General features: G+C 40.1%; 1 protein-coding gene across 1 annotated transcript in view; it reads left to right on the top strand.

Annotated features, from left to right (window-relative positions):
* SYN2 (synapsin II) overlaps window positions 1–17,456 on the top strand; it is a 184,211-nt gene that overhangs the window by 9,500 nt on the left and 157,255 nt on the right. Inside the window, exon 4 of the mRNA XM_046683892.1 lies at window positions 16–247. Coding sequence (XP_046539848.1) covers window positions 16–247 — 232 coding nt within the window. The remainder of the gene's footprint in view (window positions 1–15; window positions 248–17,456) is intronic.

Here is a 17,456-nt window from a genome sequence, read left to right as displayed (position 1 = left end):
CGTCGGCGCCCCCAGCCGCCTCGCCCGGCCCCGAGCGGAGGCAGCCGCCGGCCCCGGCGCCGGCGCCGCAGCCCGCGCCGCAGCCCGCCGCGGCGCCGTCGGTGGGCAGCAGCTTCTTCAGCTCGCTGTCCCAAGCCGTGAAGCAGACGGCCGCCTCGGCCGGCCTGGTGGACGCGCCCGCGCCCGCGCCCGCCGCCGCCAGGAAGGCCAAGGTGCTGCTGGTCGTCGACGAGCCGCACACCGACTGGTAGGTGCGCGGCCGCCGCCGCCGCTCGGGCTCCCGGGGCCTGCCGGGCTGCGGGAGGCCGCGCGGACACGCTGCCCGCGACGAAGAGGCGGGTGTGCGCGGTGCCGCAGCCGGCAGCTGGGGACGAGCGTGGGCGCGTGGTGGGGCCGGGGGTGCAAGTGGCCGGCCCGGAGAGGTGACTCCGGAGGTGAAATCTCTCTTCAGTTGTCTCAGATCCCCAAAGACACGTCAGAGAAGAAACTGCTTCATGCCACGGGGCAGAGGCTTAAGAGATCGAGGGCTCTTTTTTTTGAGGGGGGGGACGGAGGGGACCGACTTTTCAGTCTAGACACGTCAAAGCTGGGGTGAAAACGGTCCCAGGTCGCCTAAGGGACATTTAAGGCCAATAACAAAGGTTCTCGTTTATGAGGCACGGGTGAATTCGGAATGGAAATGGGTATTTTGGAGGGGAGACGGGGAGCGGGTGTTTTCTCACCTCGCCGGACGAAGGCTGATCTCAGTATTGACATCAAGGTTGGTCGCATCGCAGATGCGGGAGCCCAGGGTACACGGGAGCCCAGGGTACACGGGCTTGTTGCTGTGGAGCGCGGTGAAGTCTGTTTAATAACATTTTTATGTTTGTACTTCTAGAGGTGGAGGGGGGAAGCATTTGTGGATTTTTTTAATTTGTTTTTTTGGTATGTGGGTTGGGGGAGGAAGTGATGGTGGGCTTTTTCAGCTGGAAAGGTGATGACCGAGGTAAAATATTCTGGAACATTAAAGGGACACAAAAAGATATCCACCTTAATGCAGTAGGTGGGGAACTTCAAGAGTTATTATTATTTTTGAAGGATGTTCCAACTTAGAGTGCTGAAGGCTGGGGGAAGATGTTACCTCCAGTTGGTGAAAGCATGCATGAGGTCCGTTTAGACAAATCAGTTTAAAGAGGTTCTGTTTTATGTAGAAGAAAGTTGACCCAGGGGATGGTTGGGGTGGAGTTGACAGGTGAAGGGCTTGAAGAAATGAAGAGGTGAGGAAGCTCGGTTCCTCTTTCTTCTGGAATACAGCAAGGGTTTGTCTGTCTGTTTCCTTCTCACAAGAGTTGAAGTTGAAGACTGGACCTGAGTGTTTCCTCCCAAGAGGGAGGCACAGAGGGACCGCAGAGCTGTTCATCGCCATTTCCTCTTTTGGCTGCTTCACTGCTTTTCTCTATCATTTTCTCACTGGGAGACCCCGAGGGAGGGAGTGCTGGCGTGCGTGTGATGAAAGTGAGATGCAGATGTGGAGATGCCCTCCTGCTGGCCCCTAATATGACCATTCTGAGTAGTTATTTGGGTGACTTGTGTAGTTAGCTTTTCTCATGACAATGGAGTAGAAAAATCTGCAGGGACTTTTGTTAGGAAATGACAAAAGCACAAGCAAGAGTGTGATGGGATAGGTATGAGTATATGACGGTTCCTTGGCAGCCCCCTAGGACAATAACTCAGTTCAAGTTAACAAGTGGGAAGGTATGAAGTGGGAAGGGAAGGTAACTAAGCTTTATTGAGCATCCATTATATGCCAAACCCTGTACTAGGTGCTCTAATATGTATCTCATTGAATTCTTACCACGAAACTGAGGCTTACAAAAAGTTAGTAATGTGTTTGCAGTCATACAGCCAGCAAATGGTAGGTCCGGGATTCGAACTTAGGCCCCTTTAACTCCTCTGTTGCCACCTCACTATGTTATGTTGCCTCACTATTATTATGTTAGTAATAGCAGTATTAATAATTGGCTCCCTCTAAGGGCTAGGTGGTGTAGGGGCCTTACAGAGAACTCACACTCAAATTTGGGAGATAAAATGGAAACATGAAACACTTAACAAAAAGGAATCTGGAATTGTTAGACGAGACTAGTGTTTCAGGCATTCAGTAAATGGAGTGATCAGTGAGAGCCAGAGTTATTGGAGAAAGCTTCACAAAAGATGAGTCTTGAAGAAAAGCCAGGAAGAAGAGGCGAGAAATGAGAACATTGGTGATTCATTTTTTATGTAAGAATCTGACCCTCTTGCACTTTGTCCTAATCTCCCACCCTGTTGAAGGCATTTATTTTGGTAAAACCTAATTACAAGTTAGGTACTTGCAGGTAGAAAGATACTCATCTGTATGGGTAGGATGAGGCTGCTGTAGATTTGTGTTTAGTGCTAACTGCTTCAGTGGCTTGAGATTTGAAACTCTTCCTGGATAGTACTATTCTCCAGCAAGACTGCCTGCCTGGCATGAACTGGAGAATTTGCCTTGCCCTGGAGACTAGACTTTTGATGGAAGTAATAGAAGCCGCTGTCCTATGGGCTGACTCCCAACTGTTGTCCGATTTTCTCTGAAGTAATAACATTGATTTATTAAAACTCATAAACCCAGTTTGAGTCTAGCGCTTGACAGCAGTTCTGTGCTTCTGTGTTTCTGTGCTTAATAGCAGTTCTCAGAATTCCAGAGTTTGTCTTCTTCTAACGTGTCTAAATTTGTTAAAAGCGCCTCAGTTAAATATTGATGAGTGGTTTTATTGAACAGTCTCTGAGTTAAGGAGCAGGTGCCCGCTTGTGACAAGCACAGGGACTTAAAAGGATGCTTTTTGCTCTAAAGGCTGATTTTAGTAAATTTGTCTCACTGTTTAAGCTACCCATAATAGTATTCAGTGAGCAGATGTCATATATGCCCAATATTATTTTCCTGGTCCTTGAATAGGAAATCAGAGTGTAGCCTCCCAGTAGAATTTAAGAATATTGGTCCCATCTGAATTACAGAATGCTTAAAAAAAAGACAGTTTTGACAAGCATTTAAGTAATTGGAGATTTGAAAGAATGGCTTAAAATAAGCAGCCTCTCAGAGGAGCCTTAATACACAACAGAGTCCTTTGAATTTCTATCAGTGTAATTGTGGGCGATGGAAATTGGGGACCTTACCACTGACCAGGTTGATGGGAAAACTGGAGGGTGTTTCACTCTCTCTTTCTTTTGCTTGAAATGTGTTTTCGTTGGTTGCTTGACCTTTGGATTAATTGCACACTAAAAGATTATTGAAAAACGTATCTGCTTCCCTAAATAAATGAAATCAAGCTCACTATATGCCTTATTAGTAATTATTATTAGTTTTAAAATATATATATATATATATTGCCTGAAATGCATGTCTTCTTTTAAGGTTCGTACCTAAATTTGAAGTGCAGTTAAGACTGCACTTTAATGATCTTTGTGCTTAAACAAGGGACACGCATCCATTTGTATATGTTGTTTTTTTCTGTATTTTACACTCAGATTCTCTCCTGCTTCTGTTCCAGTGATTCCAATTCCAGTGACCAAGTGAGATTTTTCATCCTAGTGTGTCTCAGTGTTTAATTTGAAAATCAGTTTAGCCCAGGTGTTTGAGAGATTATCTAGATTATCTAGAGACTGCAGATATGATAAATCCACAGATGTTTATTGAGCACCTTCTCATATATAGGATATATATGCTAAGAAAAATGAGACATAGTATCTGTCTTCTAAGATCTTTCTAACCAGGTGGATAGATAAGATAAATCCCTTTTTTAAAAAGTTGACTAAAAACTACTCCTTGTATTCAAAGTATGGCCCTTGAATCAACAGCACTGGCATTAACCAGGAGCTTTTTGAACTACAGATTATCGGGTCCCACCTCACGCCTGCTGAATCATAATTTGCATTTGAATAAGATATCTGGGTGATTCACATGCACCTTAAATTTAAGATGCACTGAACTAAAGGGTATGTGATTAGTGGTAAAGGTTTGGCAACAACACTCACTGCTGTAATATATTGAGCAACTGCTATATGCCAGATATTGTGCTAAACTCTTTACGAATATCATTTAATCTCTGCCAAAGCAATGTAGAAGTTTACTTCTGTAGAAGTAAACTTACTTCTATGGAAGTTTACTATAGAAGTTTAAGAGAGTGAGAGATGGATGTGGGCTAGAGTGGGAAATGAGTGCTTCATGGAAGTGGTGAGATTTGAACTGAGCCTTGAAGAATTTGAATCAAAAGAGATAGGTTTGGCCAAGTCCAGACAGTGGATAGTATAAGGAAAGTACACTCGTAGAAAAGAGGGAGACAATGAAGAGATTGGATTGATGTATTATCTAGGCAGCACCTGTTCCCATTCTTTTCTGGTCATCCTTTAGGCATTTCATTAAGAATAGGGGAATTCAAAGTAAGTCGTCTGGTCCAGTGCTTGTGAGTGGCTCTAGAAAATTTTAATTGAAACTTGGGAGGGGGAAGCTCAAGTGAGGTTTGAGGCTTCTCTCTGCTAAATATTTTATCTATACATCCTGTTTCTGACTAACATAAACATACTGATTCCATAGAATTCCATTGTTTATAGCAACAGTAGCCTACAGCTTAGAATTCTGGGTTATTAGGCCCAGAAGATCATCTGAGTTACTTTATATATGGGGGAATCTTGATTTAAAGAGGGAAAGTGACATGTCCAAGGTTATTCAACTAGTTAATGGCAGAATCAGAGCTAGAATGTAAACTTTAGTCTCTCTACCGAGGTTTTTTTCCCCCACTATACCACAGTACCACAGTATCCCTCTATTTTACCATCAATCTTTCTACCTTTCTACCTTTTGTCTTTCTCCATCCCTGACTCTCTCAAGGATTGATAGGGACTTTCGATTTTATAATTATAGCATTTGAACTTGAAGGAACCTGAATGATCATCTAGCCCGGAGAAATGGAATGATTTGCCAAGGTCAAATAAAAAGTTAGAGAATGGAGACCAGAACTCACATCTTCTGACTCCAGCTCAAATTTCTTTCTACTCTTAAGTCACTCTTTGAGTAGATCCCTCAAATTTAATCCTTTTTCTTTTAAAACATAAAGTTGTGTGTACTTCTTGTAAAGCTTCATTGTGAAATTGTTAGTAACTGCTTGAAAAAGAACCGTAGAAACATATCACATTGTATCCATACCACCAATTTCACTGTCTTATTTGTGTTATTGTTGTTTCAGCTAAAGTCATTGTAAAATGGTTAAAGGAGGCAGAGACTTAGTCATCAAAATCTAACAATATAATAAAGTTAGTAAGACTTTGCTATAATGATGATCTTCCTTTCAGGGACCCATTTTTATCTTACTGTCCTTGTCTACCTAAGATTACTTACTGTCTTTCTGAACCCAAGTTCAGATCTATAGTTAGATTTGCCTTTTCAATATGTTGCTAAGCAAAAAGTAATGGAGGCCTAAATAGCACGTTTTCCAAAATTGGATACCTTTCCCGAAAATATACAAAACAATTTTAATTGGGATATGTTCCATGCAGCTGAGCATCTAACATGAGCCAGGTGCTGGGAATATAAGGATAAGTTGCGTATCCTTGTCTGCTGGGATCTTCTAGTCCAATAGGGGAGAGGACAGACATTTAAGCAGGAATTTAGTATAGTACAGTAATTAGTATGTAAAGGGTGCTATGGGAACAGAGGTGGACTGTCTTGAGGAATGAAGACGTTGTGGTTAGAAACGTTTGTACCATAAAAGTGTGCCTCCGTGTATTCTTGGGTAAACCACTTTGCCTCTTTGGATTTTGATTTTCTAGAATCTGTCAAATGAGAGGACTGAAACAGACATTCGCTAAGGTCCTTTACAGCACTGCATCATTCCATGTTACAATTTTTGTGCCATTTTCTTTCAGAAACTTTAGCTCTCTAGTTTATTCTGTGTAGTAATGCTTGTAAATCTTTGGAAGAAGAGGCATAGGTTAATAAATGACTAAACATGACCTTGGATGAAAAGTTCATCATCGAGTACTCTCCATTCAGTCCCTCTTTCTTTCCGTATTGCTACCTTGTGGTATCCTGAAAAAGGGAGCTCATCCTGTAATGCCTGCTGTGTGTGTTTCCTTCTCAATGATGGGAACTGGGGACTTGTGGTTGAGTTCCTCTCTCCTTAATAGATCTAAGAACTTTTGTAGACGGATGTTTAAGTGTTGGCTAATAGCATTTATTTCTTGATCCCTGTCATGTGCACTGTGCTGTAGAGTTTACACAACATATTCGTACCCATTATCTCATTTTATCTTCACAGTGATCCTGAGCAGTAAATAGAATATCCCTTTCATAGATGAATAAACAGACTTGTAAAAGTAGTCACTTGTCCAGTATTAATAGCTATTAAATGGAAGTATCAGGATTTGAACCTAGATTGATAGATTGGGTTCTACAAAAAAAAGATAAATTTACCAAGCAGAAAAATTAGGAGATTATTTTTTCTTACAAAAAAGGTTGTTTCTTTTGCAAAAGGATTTACCACGTAATTCACTTAAATAGCAAGGGCCCCGCTGCTTCTGAAATTACAAAAATTTACAAACATTTTATATACACACAGCTTTTTCGGGATCAGATCGATTACATAGAGTGAAGGCATGGTTAAATGCCTCAGGATGGAGAGTTACATCCTGTTTTTTATATGTTTAATGGCACTCACACTATGTGCGCCCCTCTAAATCTTGTGAGTGGGACCTCTGCAGACTCATTGGGTAGCATTGTCATCCTTTGTTTTAGCTTCCCGCATAGGTGCAATTGAGTACCAGAAGCCTACACCAAGCCCTTTAGAGAGAGGAGAGGATGATATAGAAGGCTTTTCTACTCTGCAGACCCTGCTTCAGTACAGCAGGAGAAAGCAGCTTAGAATAGGGCAGGTGACCTGGGGAGAGAATAAAGTGAGCAAATACCACAGATCCCTGAACTCTAAGGATGCTCAAGCAGCATGACTAAGAACAGGAGGAAGTAGACTGGCCTTGGTGTTTGTTGCTTGACAGCAGGCATTTCTGAAATTTTTATCAGTTCATGTAGCGTTGTAAAGCCGATTATGATTATATTCAATCATTCCACCCTTTTCTCCTTTTCACCAGCATGAAACAATGTGAAGAATATAGGATTAAGGGTCAGAAGACCTAGGGTTGAGATCTGGCTCCACCATTAACTGTATGACCCTACCAGAGTTACATAACTTCTCTGAGCCTCCCACTCCTGCCTTTTGATATGTTTTCATTGGAGACCTACTATATACCAGACACTGTTCTAGGTTCTGGAATAACACAGACGAATATTAGTTTCCTTATCTGTAAAATGGAGATAACAATATGTATATCTCATAGCATTGTTGTGAGAATTGAATAAAATAAGGTGCTGCAAAAGCACTTTGTAAAGGGTAAAGAGCCATACTAGTGATTATTGCATCCTTCCCTGTTTCCAACTACAGGTACCCCACCTATCTTGGTCCCTTTTTTGAGTTATCCAAATTTTTTTGTGCAGGTCATTGTCTATTTTTCAGACTTCAGGGATGGGGATTATTATTATTATTATTATTTTTTTAAAGATTGGCACCTGAGCTAACATCTATTGCCAGTCTTTTTTTTTCTTCTTCTTCTCCCCAAAGTCCCCCCGGTACATAGTTGTATATTCTAGGTCCTTCTGGTTGTGCTGTGTGGGACACTGTCTCAGCATGGCTCGATGAGTGGTACTAGGTCCGTGCCCAGGATCCAAACTGGCAAAACTTTGGACCACTGAAGTGGAGTGTGCGAACTTAACCACTTGGCCATGGGGCCAGCCCCTATGATTATTTTTTTTTAATTGAGGGCTACTGGCTCAAAGACAAAATTATTGAAGGCTTTCTTTGATAGTTTTTAAAAGGCAATATAATTTAGAGGGTTTTTTGTTCTTTTTAATAAGAGAGAAACATTACCCATTTGACTCAGCTATGTTTAACAATTAGGGACAGGACCACATAAATCTTTATTTAAGAAGTGAAGTGAATTCTGCAAAAGCTCTACTTCAGCTTCACTTGTGACTAATTAAGAAAGGGTGGTTGCAGAGGGAAGTGAAGGAAGTGAGAAATATATACAGAATGGCTTTAAAAAGTGGTGCCTTTTAACGTGGTGTTCTTTTCCCCTATCCTATCCAATCCATCTTTCACGTTGCTTTCAGAGTATTCTTTTTTTTTTTTTTTTTAAAGATTGGCCCTGAGCTACAACTGTTGGCAATCTTTTTTTTTTTTCTTTCTTATTCTCCCCAAAGTCCCCCAGTCCATAGCTATATATTCTGGTTGTAGGCCCTTCTAGTTCTACTATGTGGGACACTGCCTCAGCATGGCTTGATGAGCTGTGCTCAGTCCACACCCAGGATCTGAACCTGCGAAACCCTGGGCCACAGAAGTGGCGCATGCAAACTTAACCACTTGGCCATGGGGCTGGCCTCCAGAGTATTCTTAAACAAAACAAAAGCATTCGCAGATCTTATTGAGTTAATTTCCTTCTTAACATTCTTCTCTAAGACACTGTTGCTCATTAGGCTTATTCACAACCTGCTCCAGCTTATCTTTTTAGACTCATTTCTCACTGCTCTCTCAATCCTAAACTTTTTTGCACTCTGGATTACCCTCTCCCTGAACACATACTTGACTTTCAGGATTCTGTGCTGTTATTACACAGTTGCCTTTGGAATGCTCTTGTTCTGCTTCTCTCTCTTACCTCAATACTCATTTTCTTTATTCTGTTCTCAGAGGATGAGGGTACTGTTGTTTAAAAAAGACCCCTCCCCTCCTGCCTTCTCCATAACCTTGCTCTAAATTTCATCCCTTCTTTTTCCTTCTGTTCAATACTCTTATTTTCTACTGATTGCTTCTTCTAATGGTTGCTTCATCCTTGTAAATAAAGAAGCAAAACTACTCCTTACCCTCTTAATCACCCTTCCAGACATGATGGAGAAATCTCACTCTTGTTTCCACTTCCTTATCCCATATTTGCCCTCCTGCATGACATTGGGCTTCCACCTTCTCCGTAACACTGAAATTGTTCTTGCTAGGTTACCTCATTGCTAAATCCAAAGGAAGGTGGTGGTATACACCTGCAGTGATTGGTTGACATGTTTAGCTTCCATTTGGAGGTCCCTTGGCTTCTGAACACTGCGTTCTTTGTTTTCTTCTTACCTGCCTTTTTAAAGTTCCTTCTCACTCTTCTTGTTCTTTTCCTTTGCTTACCTCATTAAATGTAAGTGTTCCTCAGGGCTCCATTTTCTTCCCACTTCTTTTTTCCCTCTACACATTCTCCCTGGTCCATCCATTCTCAAGATGTCAGTTACCTCCTAAATGCAATCAGTTCCCAAATCTTTACCTTTAGCCCAAAATTTTGTCCTGATCTTCAGACATATGTTCACTTGCCTGCTGGATATCTCCATCTGGGTGGTTAAAGGTAACTTAAGGTCATTTGTTCCAGTATTGAATTCCTTATCTTTCCTTCCTATTCCAGCTCTTCTCATATTCTCTGTCTCAACAGAGGACACTAAATGGTTGCCTGTTTCAAGTTCTCATTAGCTTTCACCTAGAACATCTGCAAGTCTCATTATGCTTTCCACTTAATAGCTTGAATGAACTATTTAAAATGCAAATTTGACCTTTTCACTCTTTTGCTTAAAGCCTTTCAGTGTCTTCCCGTGTCTTGTAAATAAAGTTCATGGCCCTCCTGTGATTTGACCCCTGTTTACTTCTCCAGCCTCCTAACCATTTCCATCCCTAAACTTCAGTTTCCAGCAGTACTGAACTGTTTGCGGTTCCATTCACACATTGTGGCATTCTTCCTTCTAGTCTTCGTTTATGCTGTCTACTCCTACTGTAGTTGCCTCTCCTCCTCTTTTCTTCCTTTTCTTGACTAAACTCATATTTATCTTTTGAGACTGAAATGAATATTTCCTTTTCCAGAAATCCTTCTCTTACCCTCTAGATTATATTAGGCGTCTATGTCGCCTCCATGCCCTCTTTCAGTCCTGTGGATATCTTTATCACTGGACTTCAACAAAATGATCCGTTATGTGATAGTGAGTTCTTTGTGGACAGGCTTAGTGTTTTTTTCGTTTTTGTATCTGTATCATTCAGCAGAGTATCTGAAACATAGTTTGAGTTCAGTAAATCTTTGCCAAATTGAGTTGAGGAGAGAGAGATCCACAGGATGAGGAAAGGGATAGAAGGGAACAGTGGAGAGAGAGAAGTATTCTAGGATTAGAGGTATTTGTTGTTATGTTGAAAATCATCCTTATTCATTGAAATATAGCTTCAGAACAGTTTTGCTCTCACTTGTGCTCTGTGAAATACAAAGTAACTTAATTGCTAATTTTCAACCAGTCCAAATCATAATCGTTAGAGATTTAGTGCTGAATGAGAGCCATAGCAGCCCACAATACTGAAAAGTATTGCCTGGTCCATGGCAGCTCTGAACAGAGCAGGGGCAAATGGAATAAAATTGAGGACTGACTTTCTCTTCCCTAGCCTATCTTGACTCTTGGCTCTCAAGGAGCCCATTTTTCTAAACTTAATCCTGCTTTCTTGCCGTATCCAGAGAACTTTTCCCTCAGGGTGAAACTCCAGTCTTGGGCCATGCAAGCTGCTTGTTTCTTTCTCTTTAGTGAAAAAATTCCTTTGGGTTATCCAAAGGATGGTTTAGGAGGACTAAACTGCACTGTGACTGAAAGGTGTTGAAAGAAAGTACACAGTAAGCTCTTCACGATCTGACTCTGCCTACCTCTTCAGTCCTACCTTTCTTTGATTCCTCACCCACTTTGATATAGCCATGACAGACTACTTAGGTTTAACTGAATGTGCCATGCCCCTATGTCTATCTACTACTACCTGAAAGGTTTCTCTTCTCCTGTGTGTTTGCCTGGACAGTTCTGGATATCTTCAAGACTCAGTTCAGTTGTTGAGTCTTCTAGAGTTAGAATGAGACTTACTCCCTTCTTAAATTCTTTCAATTTGTGTTAGAAACCATATTACACTTGCTTACCTCTCATTGCAATTAGCTTGTTGTATTATAATCAGGTTTTATTTGTCTTTCCATCTCCACACCTTCAATGATGAGATCCCCTTGAGGACAATGACTATAACTAATTTCCGTATCCCTAGCATTTGGTATGACAAAGAAGGTTTTCAGTAATTATTTTTGGGGCCAATCAATTACTTTTGAAAAAAATGATGAAAATACAAATGACGAGCAAAGGCAACTCTTCAGCTCCCTGTAAATATGAACAAACAGCAGCTACATTAACCAAAGTGACTATTCAAGAAGAAGTGGTATATGTAATAATCTTTTTATAAACTGTAAAGTGCTATAAAAGCATTAATTATTCTTACTAGATTAGACTGTCCTACGCCCTCCTTACATGAGACTGATGACGTACCTACTCTTCCTCTCTCTCACTCTTTTCTGATGTGCATGAACACTCCCTGCTTGCTCTTTCTTTGTGGGGAACATCTCTTGTGCTCTCTACTTCTTCCCTTTTCTCAGCCTAGGCACTAAGATGTCTTTGTTTACTTGAGCCTTTCTCAAATTTTAGAGTCTGTTCTTTCTTTTCTTCCTTCTGTCTAGGACCATTCTTCCATTCCAATCCTCCCAAGCACAGCTTATAATCCCTTTCCAGGATATCTACCTCTTATCCATTTCTCCATTCAAGGGACCTAACAAATTTATGCAATAACTTCAGCCTGATTTAATCGTGCAAAAAAAGAGGCTTGGCCTTTGTAGGAGGAAACTGAGGTCCCCTTTATGTATCGTGGACTTGAATCTTTGGAGGGCCCTAATATTAATCATAGTAACCCAGCTGGAGACTGTGTTTCTCTTATGCTTCCAGGTTCCAGTGATAGAGAGTGAGTCTTTTCTTTTTTGGACCCTGTGATTCGACTCTAGGGATACGTATGGATATAGTTCCCTCTTCAGTCCCTATCACCCACTGGTGAATAGCTCATAGTGAGAACTTAAGTTCTGTAGAGTCCTGTGTTTACTGACATCACCAATGAAAGATTGATATGCTAATAAATCAGCAAACATCTGCTAGCTCCAGTGTATTTGTTGCCATGAAGGCTACAAAACCAGTGAAATACTTGGAATCAGATAATTATAGAATATATGCTTTCAGTTTTGAGAACTTATACAGAATCTCAAGCAAGACAAAATTAGGATAGTATATTAGAAAGAGAATTGCAAACATTTAAAATATCTGGATTCAAGTCTCTACTTTGCCAACTAACTTTTTGTGTCACCATAGGCAGTTTAACTCTTTAAGCCTCAATTTCTATTTAAAAAATTAAGAATTTGGACTAAATCATCTATCTTCAGAGGCCCTTAGAAATCATGTGATTTCTAAAAGTTAGATTGTTTGACAGTATGAAGAGTTGTTCAGAGAAAGAACTCGCTATGGGCCGGGAAAGAAAATGTTTCACAGAGAGTTAGATCTGAGCTAGACTTTGAAGGCTGAGTGGGATTTACATTAGTGGGGAAGGAGAGAGACATTTCCATTAAAAGGAAGAGAAAGAGCAACAGCATAACAACAGTAATGAGTAAGGTGTGTAGGAGAGATTTAGGCTAGTTAGCATACAAGTTTCAGGGGAGGGAAGAAGGTGAGAAGTTTGGATTAGCAGGATGGCGGAAATGATGATAATAATTCCTAATGTATTGGGTATACCACATGATAGGCAGGGGACTATTCTAAGTAGATATATTGACTCATTTACTAGGTTATGAAATAAATTACTATCATTAACTTAATTTTACAAAGGAGGAAATTAAAGCTCATGGTGAACCCGGGATTTGAACCCAGGTGGTCCAACTCCAAGTCTGTGGTCTTCACCACCATGTTCTGTAACTACTAGACAACAGTGTTCCAAATTTCCCCTTGCCACTCCTTGGTGTTCCTTCTCCTCAGTGACGCAGGCACATATTTGACCTTTGGCAATTTCTTGTTCTCTCTGAACTTCAGTTTCTTCATCTATAAGGAGGAGATAAAATACATCACAAAGAATTCTTATGAGAACCAATTGAAATAAACTCTGAAAATGTCTAACACAGTGACTGGGACATGCGAGATGTTCAATAAATGTTCTGCTATGACAAGCAGATTTTCATAGCAGCTTTAAGACAACAGCTTACCATATGAATATTTATAAGAATCTTCAAGTCAAGTAAAATCATTTGTAGACAGGTTTCCACGACACTAAAAATAATTTGGAAAAATAGGACAAACCTAGATGAATATTCCTTCACTTTGGTTGGAGTAGTTTTTTGCGCATAGTTGAGAAAACACTGATTACTAGTGTTTTGAAACAGTCTCCGGGAAAGATATTTTTCAGTTGGCTTATTTGTAGAAACTTTATACTTTGAGCACTGTCACATCCACTGTCTCATTTAATCCTCCACTCAGTAGTATTTGTGAGGCAGTCATTAGTGTTATTCTCATTTTACATATGAAGGAATTACGATAAGGAGGTTACCCAACGTCACATAGCCAAGAAGTAAGAGTCAGGACTAGAGCCTAGGTCTTTGGCTTTGGGTCTTGTCTATTTTTCAACAGTCTTCCTAGACTGAGTTTGCACGTGCTATAGAGCTGGGTGGTTAGCTAATCTAGTTGGAAACTTGTATTAAGTGGGCAGGAATATCAGTTCTTCCAGCCGTTTAACAAACTTCTTTGTTTTCCAACTATATTTAGCTTAATGATTTCCCTTTAGTGCTACCTTGGGATTCTCTTGCAGAAACTGCTAGATTCTGACACAAAGAGCCAGTGAATAGTGCCATGGAAGGTGGTGACAGGAAGATTGGGACTGGGATTTATCTTCTCTGGAGAGAATGGGGCCAAAAGACCTCAAGAATCATCATGGTGTTCTGAAAAGCATAAGGGATTTAGAGTCAGAGGTCTTGGTTTAATTTAGGCCAGAAAGTTGCTATTCTTTTCTGAATCTCAGTTTCTTCATCCTTGAAATTAGAGTAATAATATCTGCCCTACTTTCTTCATAGGATTGTTGTGAGGTCAGATTGCAAACTGTAACACACACAACAAATTTAAATATATATGGACTGCAACTGTAGTAGCAGGTGAGACTGAATGTAGATATGAGGCAGAATTCCCCACTTAATTTCCTCTTAAGTATCGTCATTGGTAGTTTTTCTAATTATCAGGAGTAAGAATTTAGGGGAGAAAGTAAGTTTGCGCTAGTCTCAGGGCTACTGATTATAGTCAGAACTGTGGAGGTGGTGAATTTTGTTTTTTTTACTTTCCTGTGCTTTCTCTTCCCACTGATGCTTTTCACACTGTGTCTGTGGACATAAGTCCTATGACCTCGGATGCATTCCAGAGGTGAACATATTTTATGAAACAAAATTAGACATGAGTCCTTATTTTTCAGTGCAAAATTAGTCTGGGAAATTTTTAGATGCTGAAGTGTTGGTATTTGGGGGAAATTGTGGTGGTTAGAGACAATAGTGGTGGATACCTCCTTGAAAAGAGGAGATTCTTGGGAATCGTAGGTCAAATTGTTGTTGACATCCCAATTTCCTAGCCTTTAATTTTCATGAGGCTAAATTAGTCTTTGCTCAACTATGAGTTGGTAATGGTTATTGGCAATCTCTTTACATAGGTTTTTCTGTTTTCATGGAAGGAGCTGGAAAATAGAAAAACTTCTCTAGCCCTAAGTAATGAATAGTGAAATTTCAGAACTAAGATTGGGGGAAAGGAAAATCATTCTTTATTGCCAGTTGCCCTCATGAGAAGTCTACTCTTTGAAAGAGTAAACTATCAGTTGACTCGGCAAAGTGGGATGAGAATGATTTTCCTGTAGCCTCCAGATGACTTACGCAGTCAGCTTTAGTTGAAAAATGCACTCAACTTGATCCAGGAAGGAAATTGAAGCATTTGTGCTTCTGTAATAAGGTCATATATTTAAATAAAACTTTATAATTTATTATATATTTTGATGTGCATGTATCATCTCATTTAATTGTTACCTTAACCTTGTGAGGTAAGTTCATATAATTTCCTGTTTTGATTAGGAAACCAAGGCTCAGAGAGATTGTGATTTACTTAAAGTTACAGCATGAAATAGGTAGAGCTGCATCTCGAATCTAGATTCTTCTTTCTCTGTACCCTTTTCTTCTTACTCATTGTGCCTTTTCTCCGTGCAGCTAAACTCCTTTCTGAGCCCTGCATTAGTCAATTATGATGTTTTTGTCTAAAAGCACCAAGGATGGATGAAAAATTGTTTAAGCTGGAAAGAGCCTGTATGGTCTGTGACAGGTGCTGCGTAGGTTGGTTGAAAAATAACTTAAAGATTGTCTCCTTTCCCTGTGTGTTTTTGTTAATGCTTATAATACTTCTATGACTTAGAGTCCTTCTGGTGCCTCTGGTGTATTTCAGACTGATTTTAAGTTGTCAGGAAAGGGGATTTTCACTCCAGAGCTCAATTTTTTTTATAGCTCCTTATTTTCCTTTGTATCTGGAAATTTATTTCTTAGCTGGAGCTTAGGATGGCATCAGACTTAAGTTCCTACTAAAGAGACTGTTCCCTGCTGATATACTTTTTTCTGCCTTTTTTTTTTCACATAGTCAGTCTCTCTCGCCACACCTGCCCTCCATCCGCAGTGCCCTTAATTCCATCTCTTGTTCTGGGCGAGGTTCTTGGAGTCAAAGGGCAGTGAGTTTTGGGGTTGGTGAAAGATATGAAGCTCTTGTCCCTTCTGACTCCACATGTTCCCTGAAAACCCTGGGAGTACTCTGCTGCTGTGCCTACCTCCCGGAACCTTGTGCTTTTTTCCAGACCCTTTAGCAGCAAAGACCTGGGCAGTGGCGTTGAGGGAAGAAAGACTTCCTAGAGATTCTTCAGTGGGTTGATTTGTTTTTTCTCATAGTTAGAGCTTAAAAATAGGCATATAGAGATCAGTATTTTGATTGTCCGTAATGATCCACCTCCACTCCCCTTCTGGAAATCTTTATTTTGAGGTTTCTCAAGTATTTCATTCTTTCATGAATTATTCCATGAATGCAGAGCACAAGAGACATTGTCCTGTCTTCACAAAGCTTATAGTTTATTTGGGAAGATAGTCAGTTAGACAAGCAATGTAATTAAGTATGATTTATTGTTATATCAACATGAGTAAAGGAAGTTCTAAATAGAACATATTTCTCTCGTTTCACCATAGCAATAGAGTAGTTGCTTTTACATTTTCCATATTCTCTTCTAGTATTTGTCCATATGTGAACATATTTTTACATAATTGTGATTGTCGTCTAGCTGTAATTTCATGTTTTGTTTTTTCTACTTATGAATAATTTTTACATGTTGTTCTGTAGTCTTAATAATTATATATTTTTCATAGCTGTTGTATCATGATTTGTTCAGTTATGTTTCTATTCGAGAACTGTGTTGACTTCCAGTTTTTCACCATTGTTACATAGAAAGGCCATAAGCATTCTCAATTTTCGGAAGTAACTACTTGATCAAAGATTATGATGATGTGTGTGGCTTTTGATAGATGTTGCTGTATTACTTCTTATAAAAGATTTCCAGTTTGCAGTCTATCAACCATTTTCACCTCACTTTCCAGCACACAGTATTATCTTTTTTAGTGTTAACATGTGTAAAATCAGTATTTGACTACTTTAACATGTATTTCTATGAGTACGGGTAAGCTTGAATGTTTTCCCTAATGTTTGTTGATAAATGCGTTATGTGAAATGATTGCTCTGGTTTTGTGACAGTTTACTTGTTGATTTGCTTACTTGGTGGTTTGATTTTGAGTGGCACATTCATTGTCAATGAAGAGGAATGGATGGCAGTGGCTAGAATGTCTTCTTGGGGATTTGCTTTAACTTGGCAAGAAACTCCTATGATTGTGGAGTCAAAAATCAGATTCTTTGAGCTAGAGTCTGTACTATGTGTAGGACTGACACCTGTGGGGTCTACACTAGGCTGAGTTCCTCTGGGCAAGACCCATGTTTTATTCTTTGCTTTAGCATTTAGCAGCCTGACGTATAGTAGGCCTCAAAAAATTTTTTTGAAGAAATATGAATTTCTTGGAGGCACTGGATAGTCTCCTTCTCTAAATATCATTCTCACATCTTCTTATGTTGCCTAAATTTTCACCATTTAAGATCCATTCTTTGTATCTTAAAGACTTTCTAATCTTGTAGACCCCTAGGAATTTATGACTACCTATAGGAGGATGAGTATGGTGGTCTCAGGCAACACACTGGAGATTACAACCACAGTATGAGAGCAACACTCTGTAAGGATGGGATATAGAGTAGATACCTGGTGGTGAAGGAGTGGAGATGGGGTGAGAGAGATGGTCAGAAGAGTAGTAGGAAGTTGTCAGAAATAAACCTCATCTGTTGCAGAGAATCACAGGAATATGAGAACTGTAAA

The sequence above is a fragment of the Equus quagga genome, chromosome 1, assembly GCF_021613505.1.
Source record: "Equus quagga isolate Etosha38 chromosome 1, UCLA_HA_Equagga_1.0, whole genome shotgun sequence".
Classification (NCBI taxonomy): Eukaryota; Metazoa; Chordata; class Mammalia; order Perissodactyla; family Equidae; genus Equus; species Equus quagga.
Note: the sequence above shows the minus strand (reverse complement) of the source record. Positions and strands in the feature narration are given on the sequence as shown.